Genomic DNA, 22253 nt, shown 5'->3' with positions numbered 1-22253 from the left:
AGCACATTTTATAATAATGGTCGTATGAAATAATTTTGACTATAATCTGAATTTTTGTTAGTTTCTTACACCTGAAGTGTTCTTCACTTCTTTTTAAAGTTAAAACCTGTGTTTATTGTATAAGCTAGAAAAGAGGTATTTCTAATTTCTGCAATTTCATAACTGATAACCGTTGGGAGATTGCCATGATGGGGTAGGCAGGAGTATGAGAGTTGTTTAATTGGAGGAGTGGAAGGAGGCACACGTAATATGGACCTTGGAAGTAAACTTTATAACCATGTTAGTCTGGGGATGTTAAAGGTTATAGAATGTAGTTGTTTTATTTCAGGAGAATTATGGTCAGTGGTGTTTAATTTTTTTTTTTTCCAAAATAAGTTGATAATGTGTACAGCCAGGGGTTAATTTGAGTCTCCATTCTTTAACCTATGTCTCCCTCCCTGTCTTCCTCCCTTCTTTCCTTTCTTCCATCTTTCTTTTTAATTAAGGTAATTCTAGTTTACAAAACTGTAAGGTTCAGAGGTATATCTGCACACCTTGAAAAATCTATTATTATACCTCACCAAAGGTCTAGCCACCATCCATCATTATAAAATTATCCCCTTCTACCTATGCCTCCACCCACTCTGCACCTTCTACCCCTCTGGCAACCATCATTCTATTGTCAAAGTCTAAATATTTGTTTTGTTCTGTTTTGTCTTGTTTGTTCATCTGCTTTGTTTCTTTATATTCCAAATGTGTGAAATCATATGGTATTTGTCTTTCTCTCTGATTTATTTCACTTAGCCTAAACCCCTCAAGTTCCTTTCATTGTTTAGTTTCTTTATTATTATTAACTAAAGTGTCTTAATTAAATCTATAGTTTCAGTCATTGATTTCCTCATTTCTTTGCTTAATTCTGCCAATTGTAAGCCTATATATTTTTACACTGTAATCTAAGTAAATATGTCCAAGACTGTTATATCTTCTTGAATTAAACCTTGTTTATTAATATTGAATTTGCTTCCTATGAGGTAGTCCTTATTTACTACTACATACTGAATAATTTTCTATTTTTTTGTTAGGAAACTTGAGATGGAAGCAAAGAGAAAACAAGAAGAAGAAGAGAGGAAGAAAAGGGAAGATGATGAAAAACGTATTCAGGTGTGTACTTAATCGACAATCAGAAAGAATTTCTGTTAAAATATTGATAGAACCTACAAAGTTATAAAACCAAAGAAGAAAAAACAAGATCACAGTTTTTAGATAAGTTGTCACTGATTTATCCCAGGTATGAAAGACAGTTTCTGAAGTTCTGAATTGGTTTGGGGGAGAGAATTTGAGCTTAAATCCAGGCTCTGTCACTGCCAGAGGATGGGGCATCACACAAGCCATATTGAGTGATAAAGACTTTTATTTTCCAACTGTAGAATGAAAATAAATGATAGTTGTAAGCATGAAATTATTTAATAAACACATGTTAGGGCATACAAAGCAGTGCCAGGCTCTGGTAAAATGACTTTTATCCTGGGTAGGCTGAGGTGGAGGCACAGCTGGCCCGTCAGCGGGAGGAAGAATCACAGCAGCAAGCAGTTCTGGAGCAGGAGCGCCGTGACCGGGAGCTGGCCCTGCGCATCGCCCAGAGTGAATCCGAGCTCATCAGCGACGAGACCCAGACTGACTCAACACTCCGGAGGTACTGGACTGCTGGGTGGGCTGTAGTGCCTTTCCTTCACTTTCTTTACCTCTTGGCTTCTCATTTCTGCATGACGGGAATAGGGGGAAATTGTATTTCTCAGGTCCTGATATTTTTTAAGTAAAAATATAAAAATTATTAAAAGTTTTTCTATCTACTTTTATACCCAAGTGAATGAAACAGTTGATTTCCTCCAGTTGTTAAACTATTGAAAAATAAAACTGTTCTTTCAGTTCATGAATACTTTGTTAAACTTTAAAACATCTCAACTTTTACTATGAATTTCAGTTTTGTGTAAAAAGTAGATACCTAATTCTAAATATCTGTGATTTAAATACTTACATAGACATCAGTGACTTTGTTATCATCTACTTTAATGTTTTTGAGATTGAGATTTATTATTTAAATAAAAAATATATCCAGATACCTCCACCCCTCCCCCCATTTCCATCCCCACGTATTTCAGAATGAATGGATTTCCTTTTTCCAAGAAGGAAGGTTAATCTATAATATATATTGTTGGATATAGAGAAATACAGACATTTGTATTAACAGTTGCAGGAAGGTTTTACTAGAACAGATTCATTTAAAAAAATTTAGACAGTAGAACTATTAGTTATTCTAGGACTTATTTGTAAAAATATACCAAAACTGGTATGTGTGTGGGGTTCCCTCATACATACGTATGTATGTGCATACATATTGGGAGATAGATACAGATATGTGTAGCCATGCTTTTCACAATCTCATAGCACTGTTTACAGCCAAATATAATTCAGGCGCAACCACTAGATGTCACTATTTCCTTGCAAAGAAAGAAAACCTGGTTCAAATTGCATGGTGGTGATTTTTATTTACCTGAAAACAAAGAGGGAGAAAAGGGTATCTTAAGTGGCCTTTACACTTTTGTCTAGTGGTTATATTGGGGAGTTCTGGTATCTGAGTTATACATGAAAATATATTTCAATAATTGAGTAGACCTATCAAACACAAGCTCTTATAGTAATTGTTAAGTCCTTGAGTTTTTAGTCTAGTATTTGGACTCTCAGTTAACATTTCTCTATAGTTGAAATATTTTCACCCAGCTGTGGATTTTTGTAACTGCAAATTCAGTCTAGTTACTATTTTGTTTCTTCCCCCTGTATTATGTTGGACTGGTTGGAGACCTTTGTGTATAACTGAATAGTTGCAGGACCACAGTCTTAAACCAGGCTCCTCCAGCTGCTCTCCCTAAGGTCCCCGAGCAAGTATTTCAGTTAACAAGCCTAAATTTATTATGGTTGAAGTTTATGTTGAAGGGACTCATAAGTGGAGTCGTTCTTGATATTTGTGGTCATACTTTATGTTCAAGTATTTAAAATTTTAAGCTATATTCAGTGTCATTCCATATGCTATAGATGATGCTAGCTTATATGTGAACTCCTTCCTGTTTTTAGAAGCCACACTTCTTCCAAAATGAGTGGTCTCAAAGAAAGAGTGGACCATTTAGGACCTTTAACATAAGTGATAAGTTACCTGTGATTAAGTTAAATCCTTTTCTTCAGGCCACTTCCAGGAAAATTTACTTAGCCTTAAGGTCCTTATAAGCAACTCCTATGAACCTCCTGGTTTTTTGTACTCTGCAGTATAATCATTAGCACTTCATTATGGGTAATGATCTGTACAGATTTTTCATGTTTGATAATTTTATCTTATTCCATGGGCTATAACTAAATTTATTTTTTTTTGCTTGTTTGGTTTCCCTTTGTTAGCTCTGAATTCTTTTTAAGAAGCTTATGAGTAAGAGCTCTGTATTAACCTTTTACTACATAGCATGTAAATATTATTCTTGACTTCTGTGATGCATTAAAAATATATGTAGATAGGTTCTGCTGCAATAAATAACTTCAAGTTACTTTTCCAGCTTGGATTCCCATCCGGTAGTTACTACGTAAGAATTGCTTTCCATATATGTGATATGTTTTTAAAAAATCAATCAGTTACACATATGATCCTTGATGCAAAGTGATGATTTCATATTATCTAAAATTATTAAATACTATCCAGATTCAACTTAAAAATAAAGAAGCAAGCCTCACAGTGCATGGATTTTCTATCTAGATGTAATGTTGTCTCTTTAATTTTCATTGACTACTTTTAATTCTTTTCTAATAATTTTAATGAAGATTTATAACCATTAAAATTCTAAATGATCTCATACATATGTATTAAATAAAAGTAATATTTTTTCAAATCTATGATTGAAGTCATTGAAGCACAAATTCTGATTTTCAAAATCAGAATTGGTTCTGATATTAACTAAACTATATTCTTTTTACAGAATTGATGGAGCAAGACCCAAAATGACACCGTATGTCATTTTCCTTTTTAAAAAACTAAGTTTAGTCATGTAACTTCTTTTGTAATAGATTGTAAATACTTTTAGGAAAAATAATTTCCTCACTAAAGTAAATTTTACATTATTTCCCTTTATTTAAGAGAATAAGCTAACTCATTATCCTTTCTCCCTTCTTTTTTTTTTGGCTTGGAAAATGTTTAGTATTCAAGTTTGATACCCATTCACAGTAGTTAATCATTTGTTTTCTGACTAACTTTAACTCCTGTTTTATATTTTTAATAACTGCTACATATTTATAAAAACAGATGTAGAGATATAAATGCGCAAATGAAATATTAAAATTATTTGAGTCATAGCAGATAGTTTAGTTTTCAATATATATGAGTATATTGTAATATATAAAATAGCTCATAATTTGAAGTTATAGATGGATTGCTAATTTTGGTTGCTTACACATATTTTTGTTGTGAACATCCCCCCCCCCCACCACCAGAGGATCTAAGTAACATTTGAGTTATATATATGAATAGATATTATATATAGTATAAAAATTTTGGAATATATATAAAACGTGATTTTAACAACTTTAAGCACCCCAACTGTAACCTTTATAGTGATGGTTCTCAATTCTGTCATACCTCAATATCAGTAACAAACTTTATGAATGATCAATGTACATAAATAATTATCCTAAAACAATGCATGTAAAAGAGAAATAAAAACATAGTAATTTGTAATGAAACAATGTACTTTAAGAAGAAAGTACTTGCATGCAATGAGAGGAAAACAATCAAGTGCTCATATTTTTACTCATACTTAGAATCACTGTGAATGTGACAACTAGATGTACAAATTGGTATAAGAATGTTGTATCAGTCAATTCAATGCCAAAAAAATTGTGAACAATCCTTTGTAAAGTTCAGAACAAAATTAAGTATGATCTCCTTTCAACTATATAATAGTCGTATTCCTAGAATATTGAAGCTATCTGCTAGTCATATTCTGTGAATATTAAAATCTTGCAAAAAATGTAAAAGGTAAAGCATTTATATATTCATCTCACCAATTGTCTCTGGTGGCTCTGTTAAATCTGCATAGGACTTAGGGCTGTTCTTTCTTGTGCAGGGCATTTGGCATCCCCCATTCCTCTCCTCCTCAAGTATCAGCAGTACATTCTTACATCATTGTTATTACAATGCACAGGAAATTTTGAAAATTTTGAGTGGGTGCTGTTGCTATTAGAAATGTTGTGTTATATAACCCCTGTAATATATGAGGCATCAAAGGTGAAATTGTGAGCACCTGTATATATTTTGGTAAAATTAGAAGGAAAAGGCACTTGGATTCAGAAACCATACCCATTTAGCACATTTGATATCACTCCTAGAGCAGTAACCAAGTCAAGTGAGGTGTTGAATCAGTAGGGATTGCATTCAGTGTAGTTCTGGGTCACACAGAGAAATCTCTCTGTGATCAACAGACCATGTAGTAAAGAGCTTTGAAAGGCCATGAATTCCTTTGAAACCTGCTGTGGGAAAAGAAATGGAGGAAGCTTGAGGAGAAAAAAATAACATGGTAAAAACAGAAATGCTCTTGGATATTAAGACAAATCTTGAGGTGGAATAATAATAGAATTAAAGTATTTATCAAAATCATCCTGAGTTTGAAAGTTAGAAAATTCTCACTAGTCTAAGGACAGGCTGACTAGTCCGAGAGAGGCAGCACCCCAGTTCTTGTATGCATAAATAAATAAAATAAATCTTTAAAAAATAAGGCATTGCTCAAAAGAATTTTTATTAGATTGTATTTGTATTTGTACTTTGTGTTTGTTGTCCTTGATTGTCAGTTTTGCATGACTACTTTTTCTGTGACCGAGTTTACTTGAACTGACCTCTGTCAATACCTAATCTTAGGCAGTCTTCTGTACAAGGAAAAACAAGTACAAGAATCCTCCACTCCTTGTAATCAGGCTCTCTGCTCTTGACAGGCATTTAAGGAACTGCCCCAAAGAATATATGTATCCATCTTATTTTCTTAGGATTTTTACTGATTTGTAAGATTTTGAAGATATCAGTAGTGCAATGAATAGAATGAGTGACTAATTATGAAGGAAGCAAGACAGAAAAATAAAGTAATAAAGTTAATGAGGTATTGATAAACACAAGGAAATGTTTCTATTTCACAGAATTAAATATTGAGAAAAGTTAAACTTTCCAGGGTAAAAGAAAAAGTAAGTTTTGATCTTTAGAAATATTTGTCCTTGGAAAGTTCACACACTTCTGATTTTTAATAGTGCTTGATGTGTTTACATCAGATTGTTATTTGAACTTTGATACTTTAACACCATTATGCCTTGTCTAATGTTTACTGAGTAACTCCATTGCAAATATCTGAGTATAGATCTATGCCATGCCTAGTTTTCTATATTTGCTTATAACATATTGATAATGTTCTATACATAAAAAATAACACAGAAGCATGGCTTTCATGAGAATTTATCTAAAAGTTCCTATGAGGTCTCCCTGGTGGTGCAAGGGGTTAAGTCTCAGCACTAAATAGCTATGGGCAGCCACTGCAGCATGAGTTTAATCCCCGGCCAGGGAACTGACCCAAATGGCACAGCAGACCTCTCCTGTCTCACTCACTGCTTCCTCAGCAGTGTATTTCAGTCATTCTGCCTGTTGTGCTCCCCACTCTGTCTCTGGTGAATCCTCTCACCCTCTTACCCCCATACCTCTGGCCTACACCCCAGTTCTTGTATGTATAAATAGCTAACATAAATCTTTAAAAAAATAAATAAAAGTTCCTACTAAAAAATATAGATGTATTCAAGTAACTAACTGGATTTAAACAAAAATTTTGCCTTTATTAATATTATGACTATTTTGAAAGTTATAAACTTTTGCAAAATAAAATAATAATGAATGATTAATAAATCAACAGCCTTATTGAAAATATAATTTTAATTAAACTTTTATATATCTTTTAAGTAATTTACATAATTATGGTTTTGTAACTATGTTTTATTGTCATTTTTTTTATAGGGAGCAAATGGCAAAAGAAATATCAGAATTATTGAGTAGGTTAGTGCAGTGTAATTGGGAGAATTATCACCTCAATCATATTTTTAAATTACATTTCACTATTTGGACCAGACCCTGTTATTGAATTATCTGCTTTTTCTGGGTAAATTTACTGTACAATACATGTCACTTCATTCTCAGTGCACCCTTACATAAAAAAAACGTAAAAAGCAGTGTTCCTCTAAATGGGAATACCATTGGCGTTTTGGATGGTGCTATTCCTTATTGTTGTTTCTGTTACTTGGTGGTAATACTGTTATGCTTATCATTGGCCCCCACAAACACAATGCAATCTCGGTGGGGGGAACCCTTCCTCTCATTGGAACAAGAGGAGTATTTTGAAACTCCCCTTAGGGGTAGTACTGCCCCCTCTGGGGAACCATTGTGCTTAGTTAAGGGGAAAGTAGAGTGAGAGTGTGGCCTTCTGAAGGCCTCTGCACCGTGGTCCATAGTTTAACAACCGATGATGTAAAAATGGAGCCATCAAAGTTTATAACCTTGCTGCAGGATCTGGTCCAGTACTTTTATAAGTGAATATCAATCAATAACACTTTAACTCTCAATTTTGAAATTACAGAATTAATTGCAAGTATTAAAATTAATATTTTTAAAAATTAAGACCATTTTGCTACCACCTAACTGCATTATTTACATGATTGTCTTTATAACAAGTCTAAATAATCAGTAAATTTCACCTTTTACTATTATCTACATAAAATACAAATATGTCTCCAGAGATTGGGGGAAGAAGAATATTTAAATGCATTGCATTTGTGTAGTTTTTAGGATGCTTAATATGTTTTTCAGCATAATATTTTTGTTTATGGTAATACGAATCAAAAGTTAGTAATATTAAAGCCATATTTTAAGCAGTAATAACTTGAATTCATGCTTATTTTTTAAAACTATCAAAACAAACCTAATGTATATTGATTAACAGCTCATGTATATTATAATCTAGAAAACTGTTTTATTATGTAGATTCACTTTCTCAAAAAGAAAAAAAATCCATAATGATTTTTCAGCTGTTCTTTTGAAAGAATAAAGGGAATAAAAAGGATTTTTTTTTTTGCTTGTTTATTGAATGTTGGTTTAGGAATGTAGAAAAAAAATATTTGAATAAATGTCAAGGCATAACTTACTGTTAAGGGTAATAGACCTTGCTGACACATAGCTTGCTTTTTTTTGAGCAAAGCAATTAAGAAGAAAAAGTTACATGGAAAATTGCCAGTCACACAACTTATGAAAAATATAGATTCTGCAATTTCAGATTTTAACCACAAAATTGCAGGAAATACTAAATCACACACTATTCTTTAGTCAGACTTATGTGTGACTAACAATAAATGTGTCTAAAAGTAAGTATGTAGGATGAACTATGCTATTTTCAGTCTCTAAAATGAAAGCCTACAGGTCTTTTAAAGAGGCCAAGTACCTTATTTATTTTGTTGTTAAAGTTAATATTGATGAAATAATTTCCTTCATTTAGGAAGAAGGATGCATATTTTCAAACATTTTACAATAGCACCTCAGTAAGCGTCTATGTCTTGACTATTTGCCAGGGTTATTATTATCTCTGGAAATGTGATCGTCCCTCCTCAAGAGGGAATATTTTCCAAGTAGTAGGTGACAAAGGAGAAATTCCCTCTGTGGTACCTGAGAAGCAATAATCTAAATAGTCTAATTTTTAATATTTAGTTCTTTTATTGTTTGTGCCATTGTCTCTTCATGTTTTGAATACAATGTGTTTAAATTATTCTCTGTTACTTTGTGCTGAAAGTCTGCTTGCTGCTTATTCTGAGCGTCTGCTGTGTGGCAAGTGTTATCTTTCACTGAAAAATATGCTCATTACTACAGAAGAGAATTTGTTCCCTTATATGTTGCATAGTTATTTCTAATTATGTATGTAGATGCAAGCCTTAAGCCCTAAATAGCTCTACTATATGAAAAAGTTGAATTTATCCCATTTTTTATGCTTTTTATAAAAAAATTATAAAATGTTCTTTATAAAAATATCTTAAATTTTTTCTCTACTCAAATGTTCTTACTACACAGGGCAAGAATCAGCACTTACACCCTTTGAAATCTGTCATCTGGCTGATAACCTAACACCTCTAACTTATTGTCACATTACTGCTTACTGCATATGAGACATGGTTTTCTCTACATACAGAACTTTTCTAAGTGTTCTTTAACGGTGAAATCAAAATGTCACATTAGTCTCCAGACTCCAGCGCTTCTGTTAGCTACATTGGATGACTGATGAGTGGTTTGCAGCTTGGCCATTTATCTGTGTACCCTTTAAACACCCTGATACCCAGGGTATTTTGAGCTAGTCGGGGTGGCTGGGGCATGGCCATTGGTAACATCCAGTAGTCTGTAGGCAGTGGCACTTGAGTGGCCTAATGGGTCATAAACCAACCATTAATTCTAGTGCTCTTTCAAGTGTGTCGAGGATTTCCTTTTTAATTTTAAGGAATATATATATTTTATATATACATGTGTATATAAATACATGCATTACATATATGTATGTATTTTAAAAACTTTTTTATGTTTGTATATTCATAGGTTAGAACATTAAAACTTAAATCTGGGACAAGTTCATTGTACTAGAATATTGAAATCAAAAGTCCTGATTTCAAACCCAGGGCTGTTAGACAGCACACTGGGACATTTTTCATTTTCCTGGGCATCCTTTAGTACATAATTATCAGTCTCATCTGTCAGACACAGAAGTTATTAAGTATTTTTCTAGTAGTTATTTCCTGTTCTCAAACTTAATGCTCACTTTTTGTCACTTTAGTCAACATTTCATTTGTGTTTCTAGTTTAAATATTCAAAGATATATAATAATTTCAGAGGTCCTGCTGTTCAAGCCACCAAGGCAGCTGCTGGTACCAAGAAACATGATCTTAGCAAATGGAAATATGCAGAACTACGTGATACCATCAACACTTCTTGTGGTAAGTGTATGGGAGGATGAACAATGAAAGGACTCTGTAGCTGATAACTAATAAAGTAAATATCTGGATTATAATGTGATTTTGGTGGGAGAGGCATATTATTCTCACTTTGAAATGAAGACCTGATTTAATTACAAAACTGTAGGAACAACATGGTATTAAATGCAGTTTGCCTGTTTCTTGCCTGGGTCAGAGAAGAAACACACAGAATTGCGGTTTTAACTGTTAGTGACTGACTCTCTAATGTTATTCATAACAGTTAAATTTCTATAATATTCTTTCTATATGTGAAAATATAAGAATCATGAATGCAAAGTAAAAAGCAATGGTGATATAATCTTTTCTTTTTAAAGCTATTTTTCTTCCATCAGGACAGAGTAAAATGCTTTATCCAGGGGATCCTAGATAGTTAATTTTTTATTTCAATCATAGAGTTTGAATTGAGGACACTATGACTAGGAAGTAAAGTATCATAATTTTACAGAATTCCTCACAATGTTATTTCCCTCCTTACGGAATCTATTATTAATATAAAACATGCATTACATATAAATATGACTTGGCAGTTGAGTACTTGGCAGTTGAGTACCACTTCTGTTATTGTGGTCTGTGACCTTGGACAAGTGACTTAACCTCACTGATTCAATTTATTCATAAATAAAAGTCCATTTAGTTCAGGTTTTTTTTGTGTGGAGCAAATGATATAAAATAGTAATAATGTATAAGAAGATACTTTGTAAATATAAAATACAATAGTACTATAAACTATTCTTTATCAATAATTGACTGGCTTTTGATTTGGTACTGTGTTCATTCAGAAATGAAAACTTTATATATATGTTTATGATACAGAATAATTATGCTAGACAACTAAATTAGTATGTTAATTAATTCCTTTTTTCCATTTTGACTTGTTCTGTGTAATTGATAGATATTGAGCTCCTGGCAGCTTGCAGAGAAGAATTTCATAGGAGACTAAAAGTATACCATGCTTGGAAATCCAAGAACAAGAAGAGGAATACTGAAACAGAGCAACGCGCTCCAAAGTCTGTTACTGATTATGGTAAAAACAAATTTGTACTTTTGAATGTTTCCAAGTGTATATATGTAAATGTAACTATGTATGAGACATTTAGGTAAAATGTCCAATACAAATTTTCTTTTACTATAAAACTACTGTAGAACTGTGACTGTTTAACACAACCATGACAAGTTGTTTTTGGTAGCATTATTTTTATTGACTTCGACTTTAAAGTCATATTTCATAAGACATATTGAATTTACTTGTTTAAATAAATTCAAGAGGTAAGACCTTTCTTGTTGGTACTGAAGAGGTTGCATTATAGTGTTATAAATACGTGTTTTTTCCATACACAGATGTGCACACATTGATAAAGATCACATGGACAATGTAAAAATTGCTATGAAAAAAGCAATGTCTGCAATTCAGTGAATATATAAAGGAAATATTACCTTGAGTTAGACCAGATTCTTAACTATGCCAGGCTTTTATATTTTTAATAAAAATGGACTTTATTATTTTGTTATACAAAGGGCAAAATTATATACTAGAAATTGGGAAATAGAGAAGGAAAGACAGAACCTAGTAAAAGAATGTCCTAACTTTAACTGAGAATACCTACAATAGTGAGTTGTAATTTCAGTGTTTAAAAACAGTAATGGAATTTCATTTTTTTTCAACTTGCCACTTTTTAAACTGCCACAATGTATTAAATTCTGATTAATGTCAGGGTGACAACCTATTTACTGTCTTTTTAAGAGGGGCATATTCCAAACACTTCTTAGTATAGTTTATCAATGTATGATATAAATTGAAAGAAAATGAGCTTTGGGTTATATTTTGTTTTCCTTACCACCTTCTTAGTACTGGTAATTAGTAAATAGTAAATAAAAGTAATGTTTGGTTAAAATCAATTAAATGGTGAGATTTTAGGCTTTCTAAGTTTTTGCAAAGAATAGACTGAGGGAAGTATTATTGATAAGAGAGCTTTGGCACTAGTGCTTGCTCAAGGGTGTCATCAGTCAGAATTTAACTCTGAGAGGGAGTGAGAGATCATCTCTCAGTAAGAACTGGCAAGTGGACTACCCTGTAAACACTGATTTTCTTCTTTGGTTTCAAAATTTGTCTCTGTGAATTGAAGATGACAGAATGGTTCCATTACCTGTTATGAATCATGGTATCTACCACATTTCTACAGTTTCCTTTGTTTTGTAAAAATGGCAAGAGACTGTTTTTCAACCATGGTGTTCTGACCATGACTTTTAGCAGATAGGCTTTCATTATCCTGAATGATTGCAATTTGAAAAACAAAAGGTGTTAATAATGTAATATTTAGCACACTCATTGTTAATGAACATACAAATTCTTGTATTTTTAAACTAAAATTTGATACTTCACTCACCCAGCTTTGCCAGAAAAAGAGCAAATAGTATATGACTTTCCTTGTTGATTATTATGCTATTTCCATTTGTAATACTGGAAAATAACAGGATATTTACCAGAGTTCCCTGCAGGTATAGGAACAAATTAGGAATTTTATACAAATATATTCCATGTATAGTATCCTTCAAAGAATTTGATTATGAGCCATTTTCAGGATAAAATATAACTTCTTCTCTGAAAAGTACTTGTTTCTTTCTGTCTCTTCAAATGAAATTCATACCAACACAGGGATACAGTTGATAGTAAAGGTGAAGGGTAGTGATATGCATAAGTTGAGACAATTCTGTGTTAGGTGGTTTCCTTATAGTGCCGCTAATCGGTCTTTAAAAGGATCTACTGGTGCACTCTAATATTTAGAAGAATTATAATTCATTAATTTGGGAAAATAAAATGATGACAACTTATGATTATGATTAACAAAAATATAATCTGATATTATTGCTTGTAATATTGACAAATCATGGTACATTCTTATGAGATTCATGGTAAATTCCATCATGTGTGCTGTTCTGGGGCAGCATGCTGTCATCACACTAAACTAGAGAAAGAGATATTGAGAAATTATTTTGGGGGCAGAGGAAAATTATCCAGTGAAGATTTATAATACTTAGTTGTTAAGCAATAAATTTGAAGAGTACTATGATTTCATAGTTCCTAAAGTAAAAAAATAACAGGAGTTTAAGATTTAGACAATTTGAAGAAATTTGAAAAAAATAAAATATGCTGAATATATGTAAACATAGCAATGTCTTTAATGCATTATTTTTAAAATAAATTTAGAAGTCAGTTTCTTTATTGCAGACATTCTTACAGTGATTTAAAGATCCAATAATACTGATTAAGCCATGTGTTGGATTTTTGTTTGGATAATACTGTATTCCCAAAATAAAATTTACATCATCTTTATATGTTCTTCAAGCAAAATTTCCTAAACATTATCAAAATAACTTTTTAAAAAATCTGAAGCAGCATTTAGTTGTTGGTAATTCTGAGAATATTTGGTATTTACTTGTTTGTCACCACCTCCATTGATGGGGAAGTTTATAAGTTAGAAGAATGATCATTTAATAGTTTTGGCATTTTTATCTTTTCTTCAACATGAAATGTTTGTTCACAGATTTTGCACCATTTTTGAACAATTCACGTAAGTCAATGGGTGGTAATTCATGAGCTAACTGGAAGATGGGTTAAAATACTTTATAAAGTACTAACTTCTATGAAACATTGTTTTGCTACAATTTTAAGTAGAATTGTACATTAATGTTGGTTTATCTGTACTAAGGTATTTAATTTGAGATGATGTTTTCATTTGGATGACTCCAAAATATATATTCAGAAACAAAACTTAATTGTTTTATCAAGTAACTTCCTTTTAAACAATAACTAGCATTTAAACTGAGTATACACAATTCTTATTGTAGCAAAACTAAATAAACAGCTATTCTTTTAGAATAAAGACTAACTTTAGGTGCTGGTTTCAAATACTGTCTAATTTTCCAGTAGGGAGGAGAAGAACCACACGCAACCTAGCAACTCTCCAGAGAAAAAGCACACCACAAAAAGAAAGCCAGCCCCCAGATTGCAACGACAATAACTTGGAAGAATTTCTGAGCCTTCCAGAAAGAGAATTTAAAATTGCCGTGATTAAAAAACTGACAGAAGTCATAAAGGAAAACAATGATAAGGGAAAAATAATCAACGATCAGAAGAATGCAATTGAGTCCCTAGAGAGGGAAAACAATGGTCAGAAGAAAGAAATTGAGTCCCTAAAGAGGGAAGTAAAAGAAATGCAGGAGATCAAAGAATTAATGGAAGAACTAAAGAATTCTGGGAAAAGCAATGAAAGCAGAATAGATGAAATGGAAGAACGAATAAGTAATCTTGAAGACACAGAAATAAAAAGAACCAAAACAGAAAAGGAAAGAGAAGTACGAAGGAAAAAGAACGAAGAAAGACTTCGGGAACTATCTGACTCCATGAGGAAAGGAAATATAAGAGTTATAGGAATACCAGAAGGAGAGGAGAGAGATGTAGGAACAGAGAAAATATTCAAAGAGATAATTGAAGAGAACTTCCCAAATGTGAAGAAGGAGCTGAAAATTGATATACAAGAAGCAAGAAGAACACCAAACTTCCACGACGAAAGGAAAAATACAGCAAGACACATAATAGTAAAGCTCCCAAGAATCCAGGACAAGGAAAAAATAATGAAGCTGGCAAGAGGGAAGAAACAGATAACATTCAAAGGAAAACCAATCAGGCTGACATCAGACTTCTCCGAAGAAACACTACGGGCAAGGAGAGAGTGGATGGACATAGTCAACAGACTCCAAGAAAACAGATGCCAACCAAGAATACTCTATCCCGCAAAGCTCTCCTTCCTCTTTGAAGAAAGAATATGGACCTTCCCAGACAAACAGAAACTCCGGAATTTCATTGCAACTAAACCCCCACTCCAAAAAATACTACAAGGAGTCCTAAAGCCAGAACCTCAGAGCGACGAATAACAATGAAAGAAGGCCAAAAAAAAAAAAAAAGTTATTAAAAGAATAAATAAATAAAATCAAAGGAAAGACAAACACAATGGCAAATACAGATGTTAACATATCAATATTAACTCTAAATGTAAATGGACTAAACTCTTCAATAAAAAGACACAGAGTTGCAGCCTGGATTAAGAAACAAAACCCAACCTTTTGCTGTCTCCAGGAAACACATTTAGCTACAAAAGATAAAAATAGGCTCAAAGTTAAAGGATGGAAAACAATCCTACAAGCAAATGGACCAAAAAAGAAAGCAGGAACAGCTATACTTATATCAGATAAAACAGATTTCAAACTCAAAAAGATAAAAAGAGACCCCAATGGTCACTACATTATGATCAAGGGGACAATACTTCAAGAAGAAATAACACTCATTAACATATACTCACCAAACGAAGGAGCACCAAAATATATCAGACAACTGTTGTCCTCTCTGAAAACAGACATCAGAGAAAACACATACGTAGTGGGAGACTTCAACACACCACTATCAACAATGGATAGATCAACAAGACAAAAAATAAGTAAAGAAACCAAAGCTCTAAATAAAGACCTAGAGCAATTGGGCTTAACAGACATCTATAGAACACTAAACCCCAAAAAAACGGAGTACACATTTTTCTCAAGCGCACACGGATCATTCTCCAGGATCGATCACATACTGGGGCACAAGACAAACATCAACAGATACACCAAGATTGAAATCATATCAACCATCTTTTCTGACCACGAAGGCATCAAACTAGAAATAAACCATAAAAAGAAGGCAAGGATCTTTCCTACCTCATGGAGATTAAAAACCACACTACTGGAAGACCATTGGACTAATGAGGAGATCAAAGAAGAAATTAAAAAATTTTTTGAATTGAACGACAAGGAGGACACCAATATCCTAAATGTATGGGATGCAGCAAAAGCAGTAATAAGAGGAAAATATATAGCAATAGAAGCTCACATCAAGAAACAAGAAAGAACGCAAAGAAACAACCTAATCTCGAAGCTCAAAGATCTAGAAAAAGAACAACAAGAAAACCCCAAAACCAGTAGAAGAAAAGAAATAATAAAAACCAAAGCAGAAATAAATGAAATTGAAACTAAAAAAACAATCCAAAAGATCAATGAAACCAAGAGCTGGTTCTTTGAAAAAATCAATAAAATAGACAAACCCCTAGCCAGGCTCACAAAGGAAAAAAGGGAGAAAGCACAAATAAACAGGATCATCAATGAAAGAGGAGAAATCACAACGGACACAGCAGAAATCAAAAGAATAATCAGTAACTACTATGAACAGTTATATGGAAACAAGTTTAACAATCTAGAGGAGATGGACAAATTCCTACAACTCTACAATCACCCAAAGCTAGATAAAGAAGAAATAGAACACCTAAACAGACCAATTACAATTAGCGAAATTGAAATGGTAATCAAAAACCTCCCCAAAAACAAAAGCCCAGGACCTGATGGATTTACAAATGAATTCTACCAAACATTCAGAGACGAATTAGTGCCTATCCTTCACAAACTCTTCCAAAAAATTGAGAAGGAAGGGACAATACCAAACACGTTCTATGAAGCCAACATTACACTAATACCAAAACCGAACAAGGACAACACAAAAAAGGAAAACTATAGGCCAATCTCCCTAATGAACGCTGATGCAAAAATCCTCAATAAAATTTTAGCTATCAGAATCCAACAATGTATCCATAAGATAATTCACCACGACCAAGTTGGATTCATTCCAGGGGCACAAGGATGGTTTAACATCCGAAAATCAATCAACGTTATCCAACACATCAACAAAAAGAAATATAAAAACCATATGATAATATCAATAGATGCTGAGAAAGCTTTCGACAAAGTGCAACACCCATTCATGATAAAAGCCCTTGAAGTTCTTGGGATACAAGGAACATACCTCAACATCATAAAGGCCATCTATGACAAGCCAACAGCCAGTATCATTCTCAATGGTGAAAAGCTGAAAGCAATTCCATTAAGATCTGGAACAAGACAAGGATGTCCACTCTCACCATTGCTTTTCAATATAATACTGGAAGTCCTAGCCAGGGCAATAAGACAAGAGAAAGACATCCAAGGAATCCAAATAGGAAAAGAAGAAGTCAAACTATCACTATTTGCAGACGATATGATATTATACATAGAGAACCCCAAAAACTCCACAGAAAAGCTAATTCAACTCATCAATCAGTTCAGTAAAGTGGCAGGATACAAAATCAACACGCAAAAGTCAGTAGCCTTCCTATACACAAACAATAAATCTGAAGAAGAAGAAATCAAAAAGACCATCCCTTTTGTTATTGAAACAAAAAAAATCAAATATTTGGGAATAAATCTAACAAAAGAGGTAAAGGACCTATACAAAGAAAACTATAAAACACTGTTAAAAGAAATAGAAGAAGACACAAAGAAATGGAGAGACATCCCCTGCTCATGGATTGGAAGAATAAACATTATTAAAATGGCCATCCTTCCAAAAGCAATATACAGATTCAATGCTATTCCAATCAAAATTTCAATGTCATTCTTCAAAGAAATAGAACAATTATTGATGAAATTCATATGGAATCACAAAAAACCCCGAATAGCCAAAGCTCTCCTGAAAAAAAAAGAAGGGAATGGAGGCATCAGACTCCCAGACTTCAAACTATACTACAAAGCCATAATCATCAAAACTGCATGGTATTGGAACAAGAACAGACATACAGACCAATGGAATCGAATAGAAAATCCAGAAATAAACCCACAGATTTATGGTCAACTAATCTTTGACAAAGGAGCAAAGACTATGCATTGGAGCAAAGAAAGTTTGTTCAATAAATGGTGCTGGGAAAACTGGGTCGCTACATGCAAAAGAATGAAGCTTGACCACCACCTCACACCATACACAAAAATCAACTCAAAATGGATTAAAGAACTAGACATAAGACCTGAAACCATAAAATATATAGAAGGAAATATAGGCGAAACACTACGTGATTTGCACATCAAAGACATCTTTACAGACACATCACCCAAAGCAGTGATAGTGAAGGCAAAGATAAACAGCTGGGACTATATCAAATTAAAGAGCTTTTGCACAGCAAAAGAGACAATAACAAAAACAAAGAGAAACCCCACCAACTGGGAGAACATTTTTGCACCCAACACTAATGATAAAGGACTGATCACAAAAATCTGCAAAGAGCTGATGAGACTCAACAACAACAAAGAAAATAATCCAGTCAAAAAATGGGCAGAAGAGCTTAAAAGAAACTTCTCTGAAGAGGAAATGCAAATGGCCAACAGGCATATGAAAAAATGTTCAACATCACTTGTCATCAGGGAAATGCAAATCAAAACTACCATGAGATACCATCTTACACCAGTGAGAATGGCACATATTAAAAAAACTAGCAACAACAAATGTTGGCGAGGGTGTGGAGAAAAAGGAACTCTTCTGCACTGTTGGTGGGAGTGCAAACTGGTCCAACCACTGTGGAAAGCTGTGTGGAGATTTCTGGACCTACTAAACATAGAGCTTCCATATGACCCAGCAATTCCACTCCTAGGTATTTACCCAAAGGACACAGAAACATCAATTCCAAAGAACACCTGCACCCCTATGTTTATAGCAGCACTGTTTACAATAGCTAAGCTTTGGAAACAACCCAAATGCCCAAAAATAGATGACTGGATCAAGAAGATGTGGTACATATATACCATGGAATATTACTCAGCATTCAAAAAAGATAAACACATGCAATTTGCTGCAACATGGATGGCGCTGGAAGGGATCATGCTCAGCGAAATAAGCCAAAAAGAAAAAGAAAAATACCGGATGGTCTCACTCATAGCAGGAATCTAGAAAACTTAAATAAGGGACCAGGAAAATGAATAACTATAAGAAAGTGAAAATCAAAATCAACAAAAAACTATGAATCAAATACTGTCTAATTTTCAAACACTGGTGGTGTATTTTTGTCCAAAAAGATTTGACTTTTACATGCTAATGTGTACAGTTTTAATAGAAGACCTCCTAAAGGGAAGAGGCGATAACTCCCTATGATGTACATATTTTGATAATTTAGAAGCTTCAAGTGATCTTAGTGTACAGTAAATTTCTTCTAGACTCAGTTGAGTGATAATGATTATAGAAAACCATATTTACTTGCAAACTTGTTGAGCCTGTTTTTTTTTAAATGATTCTAGTAATTTTATGGAGTTACATTTGAAACGAATTTCACACTTTTGCAGATAACACATTTAGAATTGAAAGAAACAGTTTAGAAGATTAGTTTCAAGCTTTTAACGTCTATACCTTTTTCAGATGGATATTTGTTTCCTGGCTTCCCTAGTAGAAATTCACATTAGTGGAAAAAGTTATCAGAGTGGTCTTCCTATTGGGTTTCTTAATTTTACCCAATATATTAAGTTATTTGAGAGTGTTACTGTAAAGGAGAAAATTAGGTTAATTTCTGGGTGACCACCGGTACCACAGTAAGTTTCCTAGCAACTAGACATTGAGTTCTAACTCATTGCTTAAGATGGAGGGAAGATTTTTAATTTTTGTCATTTTGAAGTGTTTTAATGTTTAGTTAGTGTATTTTCTGCAAAGTAGGCAATTAAAAAAATTAAAATAGAAACTCTGAATTGTAAGAAGTTTGGGGGAATAGGAACAAAAGAGTAAGTAAGCTCATCTCTGATAATATGCTAAAGGTAGTGGGACTTCTTAAAGTCACTAACAAGACTGGGCTGCTGTTTCATTGTTTCTTGGGCTTATATAGCTGTACTAACTGCTTTTGGCTTTCTCTGGTTTGCACAGAAATAAACTGAGCTGCTATAAATCTTTTGTTGTTTGCTGGAGTGAAAAGTAGAATAAGTATTTTCATCCTTTCAGTATTTGGAAAATCTTACAAAAGCTATATATGGGTGGCTATTATATAGATTCATGGACATAGCTCTTCTGTAACTCTTAATTGAGCTGCAGTAAATAGTCTACTTTTAAAGTTGGAAATATATTAAATGAATTTATCAAAATTTTGCTGCAGTAAATGTAAAGTCATTGCCCCAGGGAAATGTTTTTATTTGTAGATAAAATAAAAACCTAGCTGTTTAGTAATGAAAATTGAGCAAAGGAAAAAAGATTGCTAGGAGGGCACTGACCATTAATAGCAGAAAAACAGGAGAACCAAATACAATAATATACTTTCCACTTATTTCAGTGGATTTTATTCAAAGAGAAGTCTGATTTCAGGGTAAGTAAATATCTTGGAGGGAAAGGTCATGCTTACTATCACAGGGTTTTTATTACTGTCATGAAAATGTCTAAATAGTATTAGTAGAATGTCTGTTATATTGGCCATTTTAAATCCCCAAATCAGTTGGCAGAAGAGAAATCTTTTTTCTTCCACATTTTTGAGGAAGTTAGGATTAAATTGACAAATAATCATAATCCTTCACATTTCTGAAATTACTGCTTGTTTGTTTTTATCACAAACAGCCAAATAAGAGTTATGTGAGCTCACTGAAGAAAGTATAAATCTAATAAATAATATTAGTTTGCTTTCCTGCCATAAGTTTATTTTAAGTTACTGGTATAGTCATTTGTGGAAATCTTCTAGGGCTGTGGTTGATGTTGTCACTGCTATTGTTATGACTGTGTCTGTTCTGCCTGCAATGGTAAGGAACATCTTTAAGGAAAGAAAATTCTCAGAAAATCACACTGAATTGTATTCATTTATAGGCAACTAATATTTATATTTTGCTTTAAATTTACTAGTGGGAACCTCTTCTTTTAAAAAAAAATTGTGGTGCATTTTAGGATGAAAGGATGTTTTGTTATCCCTTGGGCTTCTGGTATAACTTTGCTTGTTCTGTTTAACAGCTCAGCAGAACCCAGCGGCTCAGCTTCCTGCCAGGCAGCAAGAGATTGAAATGAACCGACAGCAGCGCTTCTTTCGCATCCCATTCATCCGCCCTGCTGACCAGTACAAAGACCCTCAGAACAAGAAAAAAGGCTGGTGGTATGCCCATTTTGATGGACCATGGATTGCCCGGCAAATGGAACTCCATCCTGACAAGCCACCCATCCTTCTTGTGGCTGGTGTGTATTATTCACCTAAAATTTTTTCTAAAACAAGAAAGGATTATAAACCCCCTGAATGAAGCAGTTTAATATGTAGTGCAATAATTCATTAACTTTCAGGATTAAGGGGATGGAGTTTTGCAATTAAATCACATTTTCAGTTAATTGAGGATTAATTTATTTATAATGTGAAATCACTTGGATTAATTATATCCTTGTGTAGCACATAGGAACATGTCTGTGTCCTAAGAACCTTTTCACTGGTGTTTAATTATATCAGTTGATTTGTAATGGTTTGAATAAATGTAGCATCCTGTTAATCCTGATAACTTGTTTGGTCAACTCTAATATTAATACATTTTAAGAAGGGTTCTGGCTGGAGGACCAGTTTGTTTCTTGTGAATTTATTAAGCATATTTCAATTCTAGAGGAAGAAGTAGTTTTTAAGTCTTCAAATCTGCAAGAATTGATAGCTATGTGAGGACTAAAGTTTGTAGAAACAGGTCTCAAAAGAGATAAGGTAATTCTCTATGTCTTTTATGCAGGTAAGGATGACATGGAGATGTGTGAGCTGAATCTTGAAGAAACAGGCCTGACCCGAAAGCGTGGTGCTGAGATTTTGCCAAGACAGTTCGAAGAAATTTGGGAACGCTGTGGAGGCATCCAGTACCTTCAGAATGCAATTGAGAGCAGACAGGCTAGGCCCACATATGCAACAGCCATGCTACAGAATCTGTTAAAGTAGATGCTGCACACTAACCTTGTAGCTGGGAGCCTTTGCCACGGTACTAGGTAGGGTGTGTGTCCTAGAGCTCGAACCATTCCATAATCATGTTAGAATTACTCATGCGAAGTGGATGGATTTTATTAATCATGGCTTTTTGTTAAGTTAATTATGGTAGTGAATTTGGGACCTAAAATTTATTTTCCTGTATTCAGTGATAACTGTTAAACCTCTTATTCTAATATTTGTTACACTTGGACAGGTTCTGACATTTCTTATCCTTTGCCAACAGAGTACCTTCAGTCTATCATGACTGTTCTGTAGGAAAATAAATTGAAAATAATTCAGAATAAGTGCATTTTTAACAGTGACACC

General features: G+C 33.4%; 1 protein-coding gene across 10 annotated transcripts in view; it reads left to right on the top strand.

The window, feature by feature from the left end:
• The window catches only part of MYO6 (myosin VI), a gene marked incomplete at both ends in the record, with an annotated part of 84002 nt that extends 62103 nt beyond the window's left edge, over nucleotides 1–21899 (top strand). For 2 of the 10 annotated variants that reach the window (XM_084228597.1, XM_084228601.1), the window contains 7 exons: nucleotides 1062–1140; nucleotides 1512–1672; nucleotides 9956–10059; nucleotides 10991–11122; nucleotides 13641–13667; nucleotides 20954–21172; nucleotides 21700–21899. In XM_084228597.1, coding sequence (XP_084084723.1) covers nucleotides 1062–1140; nucleotides 1512–1672; nucleotides 9956–10059; nucleotides 10991–11122; nucleotides 13641–13667; nucleotides 20954–21172; nucleotides 21700–21899 — 922 coding nt within the window. Of the gene's footprint in view, nucleotides 1–1061; nucleotides 1141–1511; nucleotides 1688–3575; nucleotides 3603–3992; nucleotides 4023–7054; nucleotides 7094–9955; nucleotides 10060–10990; nucleotides 11123–13640; nucleotides 13668–20953; nucleotides 21173–21699 lie in introns of all 10 variants that reach the window. The other 8 variants (XM_084228598.1, XM_084228599.1, XM_084228600.1 and 5 more) reach the window with 8 other exon arrangements.
• Between the last annotated feature and the right edge of the window lie 354 nt (nucleotides 21900–22253).

Source organism: Talpa europaea, assembly GCF_964194135.1.
Source record: "Talpa europaea genome assembly, chromosome: 2".
Taxonomy (NCBI): Eukaryota; Metazoa; Chordata; class Mammalia; order Eulipotyphla; family Talpidae; genus Talpa; species Talpa europaea.
Note: the sequence above shows the minus strand (reverse complement) of the source record. Positions and strands in the feature narration are given on the sequence as shown.